General features: G+C 44.6%; 1 protein-coding gene across 1 annotated transcript in view; it reads right to left on the reverse strand.

Annotated features, from left to right (window-relative positions):
* Positions 1-9,388, reverse strand: part of FAM234B (family with sequence similarity 234 member B) — a 29,269-nt gene extending 19,881 nt beyond the window's left edge. The window contains exon 1 of the mRNA XM_039500438.1: positions 9,256-9,388. Within this exon, the coding sequence (XP_039356372.1) occupies positions 9,256-9,292 (37 nt within the window). The 5' untranslated portion in view covers positions 9,293-9,388. The remainder of the gene's footprint in view (positions 1-9,255) is intronic.
* Positions 9,389-15,251: the final 5,863 nt, after the last annotated feature.

Raw genomic sequence — 15,251 nt, forward strand, 5'->3', positions numbered from 1 at the left:
CTGCAATCTGACAGTCATGGATGGCAATTTTATTTTGGAGGAAATGTAATCAAAGTTTTTCAGGAGAAAAATAGACATATGAATGCTTCCAGGGAGGGGAGAGGAAGTGGGGGAAAGGGATTTGTGGCTGCAGCGAAGAGAGGGGGGTTATTGAGAGGGAGTTAAATAAGGGCAGGTGATGGAGAGTGGAAAGAGGTTGGGGGCTCAATTGAGGGAGAAATGGAGGTTGGGGGAGTGGAGGGGTGGGATACTGGAAAGGGGGATGTGCGGGGGGAGTGGCAGAGAAGGGGGGTGGAATAGGGGCCAGGGTACCTGTCGGCCCCACATTCTCCCCTCCCATGTGTGTGCCCAGATTTGGGGGGAAGGAGGGAGCGAGGAAGAGCTGGAACCACTAAGGCAGTCTGAGCCCCCCATGTGAGCTGGGATATGGGAGGTCTTGCCCCCTGGGGTCAGTACACAAATTGCAGGACATGATATGGACAACTGCCTAAATGACTCCTAACTCCTATCTCCAGCATATCTTTTCCTGTTCAGAAAACTAGGAAATTCAATGGCAAAAATCTATCTTGAGGCAGAGTTAAGGTTGCTTGGTGGGATGTTGTTCCCTCACAGAACACTGAGTTGACCAAAACTGAAAACTTCTGAAACCCAGGAAATGCACAGTTAAGGTTACGGCTTTGGAGAAGGTGAGAAATGAGGACAGGTGTAGGCAAACCTCGGATTGGTGGTTTGAGAAAATCTGTATTTTACTAGACGCGGGGGTGGGGATCAAGTGGCTACTTGCTAATCTCAGGGCAGATTAATGTGGTGTTTCCAAAGGCACAGAGATTTGGAACTGACAGCACAGGTACCTTAACTCACAAACTTCCTCCTTTCCACAGGGGTGCTCAGGCCCTGCCCCCACTCCACCCCTGCCCTGCCTCTTCCCACCCAGTTCCGCCCCCTCCCCTGAGTGGGTCCTGTCCCCACTCCTCCCTCTACCCCCAGCGCCTCCTGCACGCTGCAGAACAGCTGATTGCGGCGGGTGAGAGGCGCTGGGCAGGAGGGGGGAGCTGGCTGCTGGTGGGTGCTAAGTATCCACTAATATTTTTCTGTGGGTGCTCCAGCCCTGGAGCACCCACGGAGTCGGTGCCTATGCCTTGACTGCTGAGGGAAAAGAAATATGTGCACCGCCAGGGCTCCAAAAGTGTGGAGTCTGGGCTATTCCTGAATCATGAGACTGCATGAGTTTGTGGGAGAGCAAGTACACCATGACATGCCTACACACTGAGTTGGGTAGAGAGAGGTGGCCTGCACTGGGACACCATATTTTGTCCTCTCTGCAGTGTCTAACAACCAGTTATTTAAGAATCACTGTAGTGTCTAACAGGCGATTTAAGAGATGATCTACTGGACTTTGTGGTGATTCACTCAGGCAGAATCTGGTATGAGAGCAGATTTAAACTGCATCAGAGATCTATATCCAGGATCTGTGACAGTTTTCTCTGATTTGGCTGAATGCCTGAATAATTGCTATATATAATATGAAAGCTATGAATAAGTGCTGGAATAACATTAATTGAGAAACTGAAAGGGCCATAGCTGCCTGGAAAAAGGGCACAGAAACATTACAAACTCTGACACCTCACGGTTTCGTGGCAGTGGGGTACCTTTATTGGACAGGGGTCAGAAGATCTTTCTCTCAAACATAAAACTGTCAGTACCTTGGAACAGAAACACTGTCTGTGATTTCTCTCCCCAGTCCTGCCACAAACGCCACCCTCCAACCACTCTGAAACATGACCAGGAATACCATTCCACTGTAACATAGTTGTCCTTCGCTCCAGGCACTGCAAACGAGTTGAGTTATAGGAGGGGAGGAAGAAAAGCAACAGCAGTTGTTCCCATACCAAGGAGTGAAGACTTCAGGGAGATGTGTTCCTTGCTTGTGGTGGAGGGTGCTGGGTACAGTAGTGGATTGAGAGCCCGGTTGGAATGGGGAATACAGTGAACAGGTCAGGGGCATGGTTGGCGAGGTCTGGATTGGTGGGGTCCAACTCACGTGCGTGCGTGGAGGCAAGCTGACTCAGTATGCAAATTGCAGGACATGATATGTACAACTGCCTAAATGACTATTAATTCCTATCACCAGCATATCTTTTCCTGTTAAAAAAAACCTAGAAAATTTAAAGGCAAAAATGTACCTTAAGGGAGAGTTAAGGTTGCTTGGTAGGATGTTGTCCCCTTGCAGAACGGTGAGTTGAGCAAAACTCAAAACTTCTGAAACCCAGGAAATGCCCTCTCTCAACAATGTCCCAATATGCCGTTAACACACATACTTTTATTCTGCCAACCCCCACAGATGCTGAAATGTACAAGCTCTTCACCTCCTTTGACAACCCATTCACGTTCACCCATGATTCCATCTTACACTATTAAAGGACAAAAAAAAGTTGTCCATGTAATATTCCCTCTGTTCCTTTGGAGCTGACGTAGCCAACTGGAATTATTTGCATACACTCAAAGTGCAGTCAGTGTGTTACATGTACCTACCCTAAATGGTGGAGGCAGTAGTTGGGGCTGCTTGGTAAAAGTGTATTTGTGATAGGAGGACGCGGATTACTTTGAGGTGTGTGGCAGACCTGTAGTCATAATATGACAAAATCTATGTTTTGCATCTTCCAATGTGCGTGAGAGCAAAGGGAAGAGCTACATGTGTAACTTCAGGATCCAATATGCACCATTTCAATGCAGAATTGTGTACATTCTATCATTAGCAGGGCACAGGGCTCTCATTACAAAGGGTATTGTCAATAGCAAGCTGGGATATGACAGCAATCTAAGCATTTATTATCTGCATGCATTCCAGGTAACGTGTGTCAGGTGTAGCTGTACTGAATGGTGGAGGGAGTAGTTAGCTCTGCTTGGTAAAGGTGTGTTTGTGAGATCTGTGGATTACTTAGAGGTGTGTGACTCAGCAGTGACTGTGATATGAGAAGTTCCATGTTTTGCACCCTCTCATGTGTGTGAGGAAAGGGAAGAAGTGCGTGTGTACCTTTAGGATGAAGTATGCACCATTTCTATGCAGAACTGTGTAGGTTTTGCCACTAGCAGGGCACCGAGCTTTTATTACAAAGGATATCAGCAGTGAAATGGAATATGAGGGGATTCTAATACTTTAATGATGGTTAAGTGAAAGTGTAGGTTGAGACAGTATCCTGTGAGTAAGTGGAGTTGTAAAAGGCTGTGACGCAGTTCTTACAGAGCACACATGCGGTACTCTTTTTGGGAAGTTAGCTAAGTGTGTCAGGATCTGCAACCTCCTGAATCTTATAATACCCAGGGTCAGTGTGAGTATGTGCATATTTAGATGTTGCTGAAAGAGGAAAGGTGGCATGGATAATCCTTCCCCACTTCCAGCAAGTGTTTGCTGGAATCCTGTGGGTGTGAGTGAATGGGTTGTACAAGCTTTTCACCTACTTTTACATTTCAGCAACTGTGGGGTTAGCAGAGTAAAGGTATGTATATTAATGGGGCACAGTGGGGCATTGCAGAAAGAGGGCTCAGTCAAGGTTGCACGGGCAACCTTAACTGTGCATTTCCTGATTTTCAGATGTTTTGAGTTTTGCTCAACTTAGTGTTCTTGTAGTGATATTAAAGAAGGTACTAACAGTGATTCCCCCAAGTGACAGTGACCCCCCAGGTTCACCAAGTACAAAAATCTTCTAAGTTCTTATGTTAAAACTTGTAAGCTCCTGTCTGCAGAAAACACTGATTGTATCTGTCCTGTGAAAGATACTCTATTACTATGTAAAACTTACAAACAAGTTAATTGACTTTGTTCTTGAAGTAAACACTATGCTAGCCTTAAGCTGTAATTGATACAATGTAAACAAACAGACTCCCACCCTCTGTGATTACAGGGCCAGGAATCTCATAGGAATTAACACACACCCCAAAAGTGGTGGAGACAGTAAATTAAAATATGGTTAAGATATGGAATGTATGTTGATGAATGTCTGATGTATGTGAATGGTTAGGGAGGTGCCAGCCTGGAAAGGATACGTCGGCTGAAGAATGTGTGAAGTGGACCACCAGACAACCCCCGGAGGGTAAACTGGGATCCACCCCAAACATCTGGAAGGAATGTGCCACTTTAAACAGTGTGGATCCACCAGGAATGTGCCATCTGCTAATTGAGCCAACAACAGCAGGATGAAACGGTTCCCATAGACTAACATAGGAATTAATTCCTATAAAAATGGACTCTAAAAACTGAGGACTTTGAGTCTCTGGTTCTGCAGTCAACCTCCAGGAGCATCAGGTGCATCTGACACAGACTCGGCTCCATCCTCATGACCAAGATACCTGGCCGGTAACTTGGCATGAGCAACGTTGCTGGTAACTATAACACCTATACAGAACCTGAATGAATGAGAGAGAGAGAGAGAGGGGTGTGTGTGTGTGTGTGTGTGTGTGTGTGTGTGTGTGTGTGTGTGTGTGTGTGTGTGTGTGAGAGAGAGAGAGAGGAATAAGTAGTAATAGCAATTAGTCAAACAACGTTGTTTACTTTTGTCTTTTGCTTTATTATATTTACAATAAATGTGGCATCTTTGCCTTATCCCTCTTAATAAGATCCTGCTGGTTTTTATTATATTGGTATAACATTCTGCAAGAGGACAACATGCCACCAAGCAACACAGCCTTTGCCTTAGTTTTTTGCCATTGCATTAGGTGACGTATCCTTACCAAAGGAGATGTGTCACATTTAGCTACGGTCAGTAATCTAAACTCACTTCTAAAGCCACTTCTATTGTGATCTATGCCTGTACACACATAGACTTGCACCAAACTAAATCAGTTTTCATTCACACCTGTAGACATTTGGGTGCAAGCCTGTGTACACACTACCTCTTACTTCCCAGTTCTGCATTGGCATCAGCATGGAGCCTCACTGACTGCCATGGAGCTCGGTGCATGGAAAGCCGTCTGCCCAGAGAGACCACAATGCAGAATAGGAACATATATTTCCACAAATATAAATATCTCTCTCCTGTTGTGCCTGCACGCCATGCTTCACCCAGTGGCACTTTAAATTAAAGAGAATTCAGGGCTGATAAAAGGTTTCATGTTGTCCACTCTGGAGATTGAAGTCTATCGAGCAGTCACAACACTGGCAGTATAAGCTTTCTCCATTCAATCACCCCTGTCCTGGAAGGATCACCTCCAGGGATGAGAGATGAGCTCAGACTCCATAACTAAATCAGTCCATGAGCATCCTGTTGGGAGCACCCACAGACATGCCATCTGTGATACAGGTTCTGTGACGATGACACCTTTCCTGCTACAAACTGGTCTGACGTCCCCAACACATTTGACACAGGCTAATAGATGCAGTAATGGATTTTAGCCCTTAATGACCTAGGTAAAAATGAACCAGTGACCTATACGTTAGAAGTTCCATATTATATTCTTAATCCTTTGAGCCATCTACTATCTCCCCTGAATAGGGTCCAGTCTGAAATTGACAACCTAAAGATGAAAGGCTTCATCGGTAATGGAAAATGGAATGTGATTCTCTACAAAGTAAAAGCACTAATTCTAATTTTATTGTTACAATCTGTCAGTGTTTTGTATTTCTTGCAGCAGACATGTCAGTGCCACTCCAAGGGCTGGACCAAATTTTCATAGAGATGTGCCTGAGTTTTACATTCAGACAAGATCATGTGTGCAGCTACATTTTCAACTCACCATATTTAAAGATGCAAAGCCCACTAGATGACCAAACAAGCGTGAAAATAAGTGGGTGAGCCATGCTTTCAGGCCATCTATTTAAGCCCCCAATTGAACTTTAAGCAGAGAGACATATACAGATCTTAGTGTTATTTAAGTCAAAGCATTCACCCATTTAAGGAATTATGATTTATTGAGAAGTTCTCCAGAGATCAATCTGTTTGTTTGATGATCACTGGTCCTGGACCAGCGCTTGGAGAAGTTGACTGATCTTCCAAAGAATATCTAGCACTGTCTGGTTCTGATTTATCAGTGATCAAAAAATCTGATACCTTGTGCAGTATCAGATATAAAAATGGTTTTCAGCTTTCCAATGATATAAAAGAAGTTCCCAAGCTGTGGTCCATTGACCAATTGCAGGTAGTCTGTGGCCAAGCTACTGATCACATGCTACTGGGCTTTTTGTTTCCAGACATTAAAAATATCAAATACTAAGGGGGAGATTTTCAAAGGCAGAAGGTAGAGTTAGGAGCTCAACTCCTGCTGACTTTCAATGGGAACTGGGCACCTAACAGCCCTTTGTGCCTTTAAAAATCTCCTACTTTCCTAATATTACTTTTCTACTCCTGTGGTTGTCATAGGGGTATTGTGTGATCTCACATGGGAGAAGAGGTGCTCCATTCATGCAATTATAAACTGGAAGTGAGACATCCATTAAGGCCTTTATTAAAACTACATCAACATTATGAAAAGTTTAAAAGGTTTGTTCGTTTGAGAGATAACAAGCTATCCCTGATCTCTTGGCCAATAGTAGTGGGTTTTTTTAGCACTGGTTTTAAAGTGAAGAGAGCAAACCCTGAACTTTACACCAGTGTAATTTTCAATGCTTGATTTTCTTGATGATTAAAAAACAGGAATCTGCTTCCAATATTCTTTGAACCCTCTTTGGTGTCACACTTTGTTTTCTATTTTTTGCTCTTCGGAGTTGGCTGATGCCACATATACATATCTAAACCCTTAGGGAGATAAGATAGCACATATTTGCGAAATTAATGAAAAGCGAAAGAAAAAGCAGCTATAGGAAAAACAGTTCAGACTTTTCATGGCTGTTGAAAGCTACATTTTGACTGTGTGTTAGTCACACAAGTAGGGTCTTAGGTGTACAAATTAATTTGAGCACAGATATAAGGATTATTTTTGTAAATCTACTTGACAGGCCTTGGTTCAACTAAAAATAGCTTACTTTGTGTACCCAAATTAATGTCTTCCAGTTGCAGGTGGATACACATTATTAGTTATGTCAAGAAATTTAGGGAGAAGTTTGTCTTTGCAGTTGCAAAATGCCCCTTTGGTCACATATTTATAACTCTCTCATTTTGTACTTTATTTTTCCCAAGTAAACAGCTTTGAACAACTGTTCCATCCTATTTAATCAAACAAGTAAATTGTTCTGTAAATGAAAAAAAGCACTAGAGCAGAGCTTCAGTTTGGTAGAAGACCTTGCCCTGGACTGCTGAATGCTTGAGGTGGGGCCTTATAGGTGCCATCATGGTTGGTCCTCATGGGCCAGTGGAGGAAGGCCATGTCAATTGCCTACTGGGCTCCACCTCAAAGCCATGGTGAGAAGCTGGTGAGACCCAGCAGGAGGGAGGAGCTCCAGCAGCTGGTGTACTAGCTCTGTTCCAGTTTTCCTAAGTGCAAGCAATAGACATGAAAGTTGATGGGGCACTCTCTCATTGGTTTAATATTGCCACCTGTATTGGCTCCACCAGTTTTCTAACAAAACCTTGGCAGCCTGTTCTACAGTAAAATACAGACACTCAAGATGTGTTTTCAGTATAGTTACCTTTTAATGTCCTCACAGAAGTGTATAGTTGGCTGTATCTATGCCTCCGAAAATATGTGCTTCTCTTAACTAATAGTCCCCTTTCCTGAATATCCTATTACCAGAGTGTAGCTATATTTCTTCTCTCCCATTTTTAATACATATGATAAAATAGAGATTACTGGAAATTATACAGACAAATTTGGCAGGGTTTTCATATTTACCCAGATAAATGTAGAGACAGAACTTGAATTTGAAGCCTGATTTCCAAGAGTAGGTTATTTATAGGAATGACACATACTAGTGGACAAGACAAAGACAAACATTTATTTATCTTTTTTAGGTATTCATTCTCCTTCATTTATTTATTTTTTACACGCTGCATCAGTTTACCACAAAAAGTATTTAAAAGGCAGCAATTTAAACATTGTTCTAAATCTGTTCAAAATCAAATATGTTCCACAATAATATGAGCTGTAGGAAATGGAGAGCAAAGTATTGCAAAGAGTATGCAAAAATGTATTGTTACTTAATCGCAGAATATAGCGCTATAAGAGTACATGACAGGGTGCAGCGAGACTAAGATATTCAACAGAAGCAGTGTCGGGGACATTGATGAGCAAATGGACCGCCCCCGCCATCGGCTTCCAACTCAGCTCCCCCCTTTATGATCAGTGATCCACCCTTCCCCCACCCTCAGGAGCAGTGACCCCTCTCTTCTTCCCCCCACCTCGGGAGCAGTGACCCCCCACCTCCTTCTCAGGAGCAGTAACCCCCCCTCTTCTTCCCCCCACCACAGGAGCAGTGACCCCCCCCACCTCCTTCTCAGGAGCAGTGACCCCCCCTTCTTTCTCCCCCACCTCAGGAGCAGTGACCCCCCTCTTCTTCCCCCCACCTCGGGAGCAGTGACCCCCCACCTCCTTCTCAGGAGCAGTAACCCCCCCTCTTTCTCCCCCACCTCAGGGGCACTGACCCCCCCCTCTTTCTCCCCCACCTCAGGGGCACGGACACCCCCCTCTCCTTCCCCCCACCTCAGGAGCAGTGACCCCCACCTCCTTCTCAGGAGCAGTGACCCCCCTTCTTTCTCCCCACCTCAGCAGCAGTGACCCCCACCTCAGGGGCACTGACCCCACCTCTTTCTCCCCATCTCAGGGCACTGACCCCCTCCTTCCCCATCTCAGGGCACTGACCCCCTCTCCTTCCCTCCACCTCAGGGCACTGACCCCCCTCCTTCCCCACCTCAGGGCACTGACCCCCTCTCCTTCCCCACCTCAGGGGCACTGACACCCCCTCTCCTTCCCCCATCTCAGGGCACTGACCCCACCTCTTTCTCCCCATCTCAGGGCACTGACCCCCTCCTCTCCTTCCCCATCTCAGGGCACTGACCCCCTCCTCTCCTTCCCCCCATCTCAGGGGCACTGACCCCCCCTCTCCTTCCCCCCATCTCAGGGGCACTGACACCCCCCTCTCCTTCCCCCCACCTCAGGGGCACTGACCCCCCTCTTTTTCCCCCACCTCAGGGGCACTGACACCCCCCACCCCCGAAGCCGCCCGGACCCGGATGTCCGAGGGGGTCTCTCCCTCCCCGCAGAAAGACCCGGATGTTTTTGGCCGCCGAGGGAGGCGCGGGTCGGTCCCGGCCCCCCTGCGCGCAGGGTCCCGCCACGTTGTTCCTGCGCCGCCCTCCCCCCGGCCTGTCCCTGCGGAGCGGCTCCTACCTGGCAGCTTCAGCGCCCGGGACAGCACCGTGGCCATGCTGAAAGCGCGCGGTGCGCATGCGCGGCAGCCCGGGGCTTGCTGGGAAGTGTAGTTCTCTAGTAGGGCGGTCACACAGGCTCACGCTGCGCACGGGAGGCGCGGGACGGGGCGGGGCAGAGACCCCTGCCAGGCACACGGAGCGCTTGGGTCATGTTCCCATTGCTCCTGGTAGTTGCTATTGTTATATTTCTCTTTCATTGTTATTTTAAAGTTGAAGCTCTATTTTAAGATAAAACGATTGGGGGGAAGAACCACCAGTTACATTTAACGTGGGACTCCCCTGGGCTACTCTGTGCGAGACCAGGCTCGTCACTGTACAAGGTGCAAAGACAGAACTGCTGATCTCTGCCCTATACAGAGAGACAAGGATCAAATGTCAGGCACACTGAGAGACAACCAGGATCATGCTAACTGACAGCAGCATTTTTTTTTCCATCAGTCAGCAGCGCCAGACCCAAGTGTTAACAAATCATGAGATTGTGCTTTAAATAATGGGAAATGTGGGGTTCTTTGTATTTGCCTTCTGGTTTTTGAGCCTTATGGCTCACATTTTCCAGGTTTTTTCACAACCATGAGGCTAGAAATTTACTTAAAAAACAAAACAAAACTCAGATTCTCACATAATCAAATCATTCCAGCAGCTAGATCTTTAAATAAATGACTACATGGTACAAGACTTGGTAACGTTGTTGAGTGGGGGCAGCATTTTACTGCTGCAGATGAGTTTTTTGTGGGGCTGGAGATGCTACTGAGTTTGTAAGGCCCAATCCTGTAAACATTTACACATACATTTAACTTAATCACAGCACCGGAGTAGTGTTGAAATCAGGACTCATGTAGATAATGTTAAAAACATGTGTAAGTGTTGGCAGGATTTGGGCTTAAGGCCTGAATCTTGCAACTTGTTACACATTGATGGACCTCTGCACCTGTGCAGAGCCCCACGGACATTAACTGGCTATTGAAATTCCCTGACCTGCAGAGTTCCCCATTGACCCTGCAACTTAATTCAAATCAACCATCCTTGATTTATTTATTGTTATCATTTGCATTCCAGCAGCACTCATAATGTGCTAGACAATGTCCACACACACAAACAGGAAGACAGTCCTTGCCCATAAAGGTTTACAATCAGAGGCCCATACATTATTCTGCTTGTGTAATATATACGTCTTAGCCCTGAGCTTGGGAAGTTAATGGTTGAAAGGAATCTTATTTCTCTATTTTGTTTTATTTTAGGGCATTTTTCTTTTCTTCATAATAATATATAACACTAGAGTGCTTTTCAAGGTATGTTTTACAAACATTATATAAGTAATCTTCACAACAGCCTTGTGAAGTATGCAAGCCACTTTCACTGTCCTTGCTTCACAGTGGGGAGATCAAGGCAGAAGGAATATATGGCTTGCCCAAAGTCACAGGAGTCAGTGTTCCTAATTCCCAGGCCTGGACTGAATCCACTAGACAACATCATTTCTTGAAAATGTGACCAGCTTGGTAGCTGTCAAGTTGTTTTTGTTTACTAAAGAAAAGGCCAGTTTTACAGCAAATAAAAGAGTAGCAGTCAGAGCTGCAGAAGCATGTAACAGACTCCACCACTTAGCATCAGACTCTGCTTTCCTCCACTTCAAGCTCTGCCCCAACAAAAAATTATTATTTAGCACCTTTCATTCAAACTGTATCCTGAAATGCTATGAATAATAACAATAAAAGAAGAGCAGAGGGAGAGAGAAGCCAAGCTGTCTATGCAATGAAGAAGAGATGTTTTCAGATACAATTTGGAAAGAGATGGAGAGTTGGGGGTTGATCCAAAGCCTATTGATTTCAATGTCATTGAGGCACTTTTCAGTGATGTTAGTGGATTTAGGATCAGGACCTTCATGAGGTGAAGGCCCACAGTAAGGCTGTTCCAGACAGCAGAAACTACAGAGGCAAAGACATTTGTACCAAGAGTAGTTATTTTCTCTCTCCTTTTCAGTTCTCTCTGGATAAGAGGGATCCTGAACACATGAAAAAAGAACAAGGTGTCCTTGTGACACCTTAGAGACTAACAAATTTATTTGGGCAAAGCTTATGCCCCACTCTGAAACCTGAACACATGAAGTTTCACAATCCCCATGTTCCTCCCCCATTGCCCTCTTGATTTAAGGGCAGTGACAGAAGCCTTTCAGAACCATAGAACCATAGAAATGTAGGGCTTTGTTGAAGAGAATCCAACAGCATCAGTCTTATACCTGTTAAGGAAACTTGTGATATAGGAGGTTAAAAGCTGTCCTGCAGAGAAGTACTTTCTAAGAACCAGCTTCTGGAACAGATTAGAGCTGAAAGCAAGAGTGCAGCAGAAGGCAGGCAGATGGAGGAGTCGGAGAATCTGGACTCTTCATTTCTGTGTTCTGGACATCTGGGTCCCATGCCCTCAGCAATCCCTGGTTTACAATACTTGTCAATTTGTAGGACAGCATCCCAAAGCTTAAATAAATGCAAAAAAGTCTCTTTCTCCAACTTCAAAGTTAGGCAGGGGTGCTATGTGGGGTCAAATTCCAGCAAGAGCAAATAGTTTGTGCTGCAAATTCATGCAATTTGATGCATGGATGGCAGAGCATAGTGTTTGGGATTTTAGTAATGTACCAAGCATGAAAAATGAAATTTACCTACTTTACATTGTGAATGTGAGCTAGTGATATGCACTGATTTACATATAAATTGGACACATCTAATTTACTAAGCCCAAGCAACAAACTTTGATAAAATAACACTATGGTTGCAAACAGACCATTAATTTACAATGACATTAAAATGTCATTCAAAAAAAAGTTTGAAAGTCAAGAAATGTGCAGTTAAGCTTGCAGAGTTGAAAGTTTCAATGTCAGGAGTTTAGAAGGCAATTCATAAAACTAAAGTGCCAGAAAGTCTGGGAATATTTGCTCAGATTCCATCACCAATGCTCACTCTGCAGCCTTACCCTCTATTATTCTCTTCTGCCCAGAGGGAAGACCCTATTTACTGCACATGAAAGAAATTGAGTCTGTCCTGACAACTGAGTTTGGTTTTGGGCGACAGATTCTATGTCCTTTGAAATCACTCCAAACCCACTCCCAACAAGGAGCTGCCATTTTTGCCTTTGTTTCTCTCCAGGGACACAGAGACGCCTGCTTGCTCACTTCAACTGCTTAACCCACAGCCTTGTTGCAGCCCATTGCCCCTGTGTTTGGAACCTGGAAAATCCAGCTAGCTCCACACTCCTTCCTCTGGGGCCAGCCTCCAGAGATAAGAATGGATCATTAACCCATATGTCCCTCCCATGTGTCCCTGCTGAGAACTCATGGGGTAGTCACCTGAATTGAATCCATACTGCCTATGGTTTCTCCTTGGAGGACTACTTCAACAACCCATAACAAGTGAGCTATATTACATATCTCTTTCATAACAGACGGTCTGACACCCATATGTTCAGGATCATGACCAAAAAGTTGATCTCTGGCCTGTAGCTAAAGTTTGAAGTCCCTGGACAATACTGGGAAGGTAACTAGGGTTGAGTGAGGTTTTCTCCTTAAAACAGAATAATGAATAAGCTCTGTACCAGATGTGAAGGGTTATGTAGGAGAAGCTGAGCTAGTCAAAACAAAGTTAGCATATTTCATGAAAAAATTGAAACATGAAAATGTTTCACTTCATTCAAAAAATTCAGTTGGTCACAAAAATATTTTTCAATAAAAAAATTAAAATTAAAAATTCCATTCCACCCCCCCCCCAAAAGTGTGTTTTGTTTTGGTGCATAATAAACCATTTTCTCACACATTTTTTACTTCCCCCTGGAAAAACGGGGAGTAGGAAGTAAAAGTGTGGGAAAGTATTTATTTCTCTCCAGAAACAAAACACATTTTTTGGATGGGGATGGGGGTAGGGGGACAGTGGGTGGAATTTTTCATTCAAAATATTTTCATTGAAAAATGAAAAAAATCAATCAAAATTTTTTAAATTAATTTTTTATTTTGGTCAAAAAGGCATTTTCCGTTTGTTGAATAAAAGTAATAATTAATACATTTATGTTATAGGAAAGTATGAGAAAGAGTGTCCCAGAACGGACCCTGGATTTATCTGACCATTAGAAAGAAATATGCTTCTCAGCCTGCTGAGTCTGTGCTAATTGAAATATGCCTATCAGTTTACAAGGTCTGTGTTAATTGTAGAAGCACATCCCAAGACAAAAAGTCTGTTCTAAAGTAATAAGATTACCATTAAGGACAGCTGTTGTTACAGCTGTTTTCCTGAACTCAGGATCTGTTAACCCCCACTCTTGTATTCTTATCTTGCTTGTTTCTTTTGCATATGTAACAAATGGTAGGACTAGGTCTATTGAAGCCTGTCATGCCCCAATGATTTTAGAATGGTCATGGTAAAGAATGAATAGGTAATAAAATGTAGATGTGATAGAAAAGATGTTAAGTGAAATAGTGTGATTGCGGTTGTATGTTTGGATGGGTAATAAAAGGTTGAGGTGCCAGGCTTAGAATCATAATAAACGACACCACATCTGAAGGAAGAAAAACGACTACCCAGAACCGTTTGGCCAAAGAATGCGTTGGGCGAGATAACCTGATAACCCTGAGGGCACACCGGAATCCACTCCCAACCCCCCCCAAGGACCGGGGGACTAAAGAACTGAAGAACAAAATAACAACAAACCATCATTGCTGTGCCATCTGCTTGATTGATTATCACTTCAAACATGAGAACAGCATGATGAGGCAAACCCCATAGACTTGTATGAGGATGGATCCCTATAAAGACAGACTGAGGACTTTGGGTCTAGTTCTGCAACTAACTTCCAGGAACATCGGATGCGCATCTGACAGGGCCCGGCTCCCTCCTCATGTCCAGGCCACCTGCCCAATGACTTGGCCCGAGCAACCCCTTGGCTGGTAATTATAAATAACAACCTTGCAGAACTTGTGTGTGTGTGAATGAATGTGGGAGTGAATGGAATGTTATAACTATAACTGATTGCTTACTCTGATTCTTTCTGTATTCACAATAAATGCAGCATATTACCTTATCTCCTGAATAAAATCCTGCTTGTTTTCAGTTTCTAAGTATAACACATTAAAAAAAAGTGTCCTTTTTTTTTTTTTTGAGTAGCTCTAGTGAGAAGTCTGTATTCTCTGATCCATACCATGACGGTAGGGCAAGGTCATGCCTTCAGCCCATAATTAGTGGTTATGATTCACAGTTTCCAAGTAGGTATATATGGCCTTATTCTCCTCTCCCATACCCAACTGTACACCACTATAACCTCATGGGGTCAGTTCACTGTTGCCCTTCCTCATGTATAGTTGTTTATTCCAGTTTAAGGTGAGTGCTACATGCACGTAAAATGCTGTCATTCTGGTATGGTAATATTTGACACCCACTTTAAACTGGGATGAATTACTACACAAGGTACAGGGCAACAGGGAATTGAGCCCTTTGGCTTCAATGGTCAACTTTGCTCCTGAGTACATGAGAGGTGAATCAGGGGCAGCTGTAGGCATTTTGCCGCCCCAAGCACGGCAGGCAGGTTGCCTTCAGCGGCTTGCCTGTGGAGGGTCTGCTGGTCCCACGGCTTTGGCGGACCTCCCGCAGGCTGAAACCGCGGGACCACAGGACCCTCCGCAGGCAAGCTGCCAAAGGCAGCCTGCCTACCGCCCTCGTGGCGCCGGCAGAACGCCCCCCGCGACTTGCCGCCCCAAGCACGTGCTTGGCGTGCTGGGGCCTGGAGCCGCCCCTGAGGTGAATCAGTCCCATGCAGTTTTATCTAGGGCAGGGGTAGGCAACCTATGGCATGCGTGCCAAAGGCGGCACACGAACTGATTTTCAGTGGTACTCACACTGACTGGGTCCTGGCCACAGGTCTGGGGGACTCTGCATTTTAATTTAATTTTAAATGACGCTTCTTAAACATTTTAAAAAATGTATT

The sequence above is a fragment of the Mauremys reevesii genome, linkage group 1 (assembly GCF_016161935.1).
Source record: "Mauremys reevesii isolate NIE-2019 linkage group 1, ASM1616193v1, whole genome shotgun sequence".
Taxonomy (NCBI): domain Eukaryota; kingdom Metazoa; phylum Chordata; order Testudines; family Geoemydidae; genus Mauremys; species Mauremys reevesii.